The sequence below is a fragment of the Gobio gobio genome (assembly GCF_949357685.1).
Source record: "Gobio gobio genome assembly, chromosome: 11".
NCBI lineage: Eukaryota > Metazoa > Chordata > Actinopteri > Cypriniformes > Gobionidae > Gobio > Gobio gobio.
In genome coordinates, this window is record NC_137104.1 from 437,343 (window position 1) to 439,842 (window position 2,500).

Genomic DNA, 2,500 nt, shown 5'->3' on the forward strand with positions numbered 1-2,500 from the left:
AGACGCAAAACAACAACTTCACGCCGGTGTTAACTCCGCCCCACACCTGTCAATCAAAACTCATCCACCAATCAGATCCTCTGTCCAGTGACAAGAAGGGCATTATTGCATCCTGACAGGAAGCAGGAAGCGCGATTACGTCTTATATTCAAATATTTATATCACACACCTGTAGCAGAAGCACATCATTTAAATAATCTCAATAAAAATCTGTAAAAAAACAAAACATTACGTATAAAAAAACGGGTGACGCACTGCAAACAGAACACAAACAGGAAGTGATGTCACACGGACCCGCTGGGGCCAATCAGGTAGCCCGATCCCCTCCGTCTGCCGTGCGGGTGCTGGGTGCGGCTGCGGAGCGAGGTGTGGTTGCCGTGGTGATGGTGGTGAGGGGGCGGGGCAGGGGGCGGGTCTCTGAGAGAGGGCGGGACCACGGAGGACTTGATTGGGATGATCCGGGTGTCCATCACCTCACAGTCCACCTGCATCATCATCTCATAGCCGCCCTGAGACGAGTTATACACCGAATCTAGGCGGAAACAACACCGGTGTGAGGGGGCGGCACTCTCGCAATGCATGCTGGGAGTGACTGGGCGGCACTTCCTCACAGAATGCACAAAATAACACAAATTTAAAGGGACAGTTCACCCAATAATGCACTCCTGTCATTAATTCCTCGTGTTAAACCCGTCCGCCCTTCTTCAGACACACATGAAGATCTTTCTGATTTTTCAGTGGTTTAGGCTTAATGTGATGAAGAGATGGGAATACTTTAGTGCGCAAACACACACTTTATTCGCTCTAGCCTGTGGTATAAACGCAGTCTCTCATGTTTCCCAGTGTTTGCTGCCATCTAGTGGAAACAGCCAGAACTGTCTGCAGGGTGCTAGAGCACACAGGGCCTGAGATACACAATTACATTAGAACCAAAAAAAGCGCCTCTTTTTACAGCTCAGACAACATATGGGTCAAAGACAAGACGTCATGATTTTGGTCTCCACATCAAATTATGTTTACAAAAGTCATTTTATATACAGAAAAAACATGTTAAATGCAAGTAAACTGTCTACTTTACTATTTCAAATAACTTTTGTCAAAATAAAATGTCAACATTTAGGGGAAATAATGTTCCAAAGTGTAAAATTGTCATTCAGCGTAATGGTCCGGACTTTGATTTTGCCATTACATCTTTAAATAAATGTATAAAATAACAAGTACAAAATATATATTTGTATATATTTTCAAATATGTGTTGGCTGTGTTATATTAAAAGGACTATGTCTTACTTATTTTTTTAAGTATTTAAATAACCAGGGGACTTTTGTCCTGAAAATCCAGTTTGTAAGAGATCATTCAGTGTAACAGGATCATGAGGCCATTCTGAAATCATATAAAAAACATATCTGTGACATCATCAAAAGACCCTGAAGACCATGTGGAGCTGCAGAAAAGTGAATTCATTGCTCTTAAATATTTGATAATTCCACCTTTTCATGGGGTGGTATCCTAAGTTACAAAACCGCACATCATTCAGTGAAATGCCAAAAAAACATTTATATTGTTAGAATTTTTGAAAAATAAGTAGATGATGTGAATAATTATGATTAACTTTACTGGTCAAGCTCACTTTTTGATATAGATGGCCAGCTTATGGCCTGCAATATAAGCTTTTTTCATTCAGTGTAACAGATATATTGATGTAAAAAATTAAACAATATACTTATTCTAACCTGTAATCATTAAAATATATAAAATAATGTGATCATACAAAATTTTATTATATTTTAAATGATTTTCACTTCCTTAAGAAAACTTCTTGCTGGCAAATGGGTAAACCTAGTGGTGAAGGATAGTGGCAAACATTTAAAAATTACAATTAATTAGTATTTGTGGGCTGGACTTTGATACTTAAATAGAGTCTTTTAATATGCCATCAAATGATTCCTGTTTTAAATATGCCTAATAAGATTTTCTGATACATAAATATTGTTACACTGAATGACATTTTAGTGGGTGTCTTCTGTAAATCATGGTAAAAAATGTGTGATAGTCATTATTTTTTGCTAAGAAAATATAAAATTAAACAGGACACATTCTAATGTACAGGAAAAAACTAAATTTAAAGCTGTATTACACATTTATTTTTTTTATGCTTGAAAACCCCTGTTTCGTCTTTGACCCATATACTCACATGTTGATCACCTTTAGTAGTGGTTTGTGTAACTTTAAGGGTTAGAGGTCAATCATTTGAAGAACACTCTCTAACACTGACCTTTAACCAGACTACAGCATTCCTCACAATCAGGGGTCATTTTGACAGCAACATTTTGATTTAGTCTTTTGACTAAAAGGCCATTTAGTTTTAGTCATATTTTAGTGGCCTGAATTGTTTTTAGTTTTAGTCTAGTTTTATTCTCCTAAAATCTAATGAGAATTGTAACACATTAAGCATTTAAGCGTCACATAACCGACTGTCACTCAAACTGACATCATTTTG

General features: G+C 37.2%; 1 protein-coding gene across 2 annotated transcripts in view; it reads right to left on the reverse strand.

The window, feature by feature from the left end:
* atf6b (activating transcription factor 6 beta) overlaps window positions 1-2,500 on the reverse strand; it is a 24,493-nt gene that overhangs the window by 230 nt on the left and 21,763 nt on the right. For both annotated transcript variants that reach the window (XM_079829835.1, XM_079829834.1), the window contains exon 17: window positions 1-532. This exon is cut by the window's left edge and continues 230 nt beyond it. In XM_079829835.1, the coding sequence (XP_079685961.1) occupies window positions 285-532 (248 nt within the window). In that variant the 3' untranslated portion in view covers window positions 1-284. The remainder of the gene's footprint in view (window positions 533-2,500) is intronic.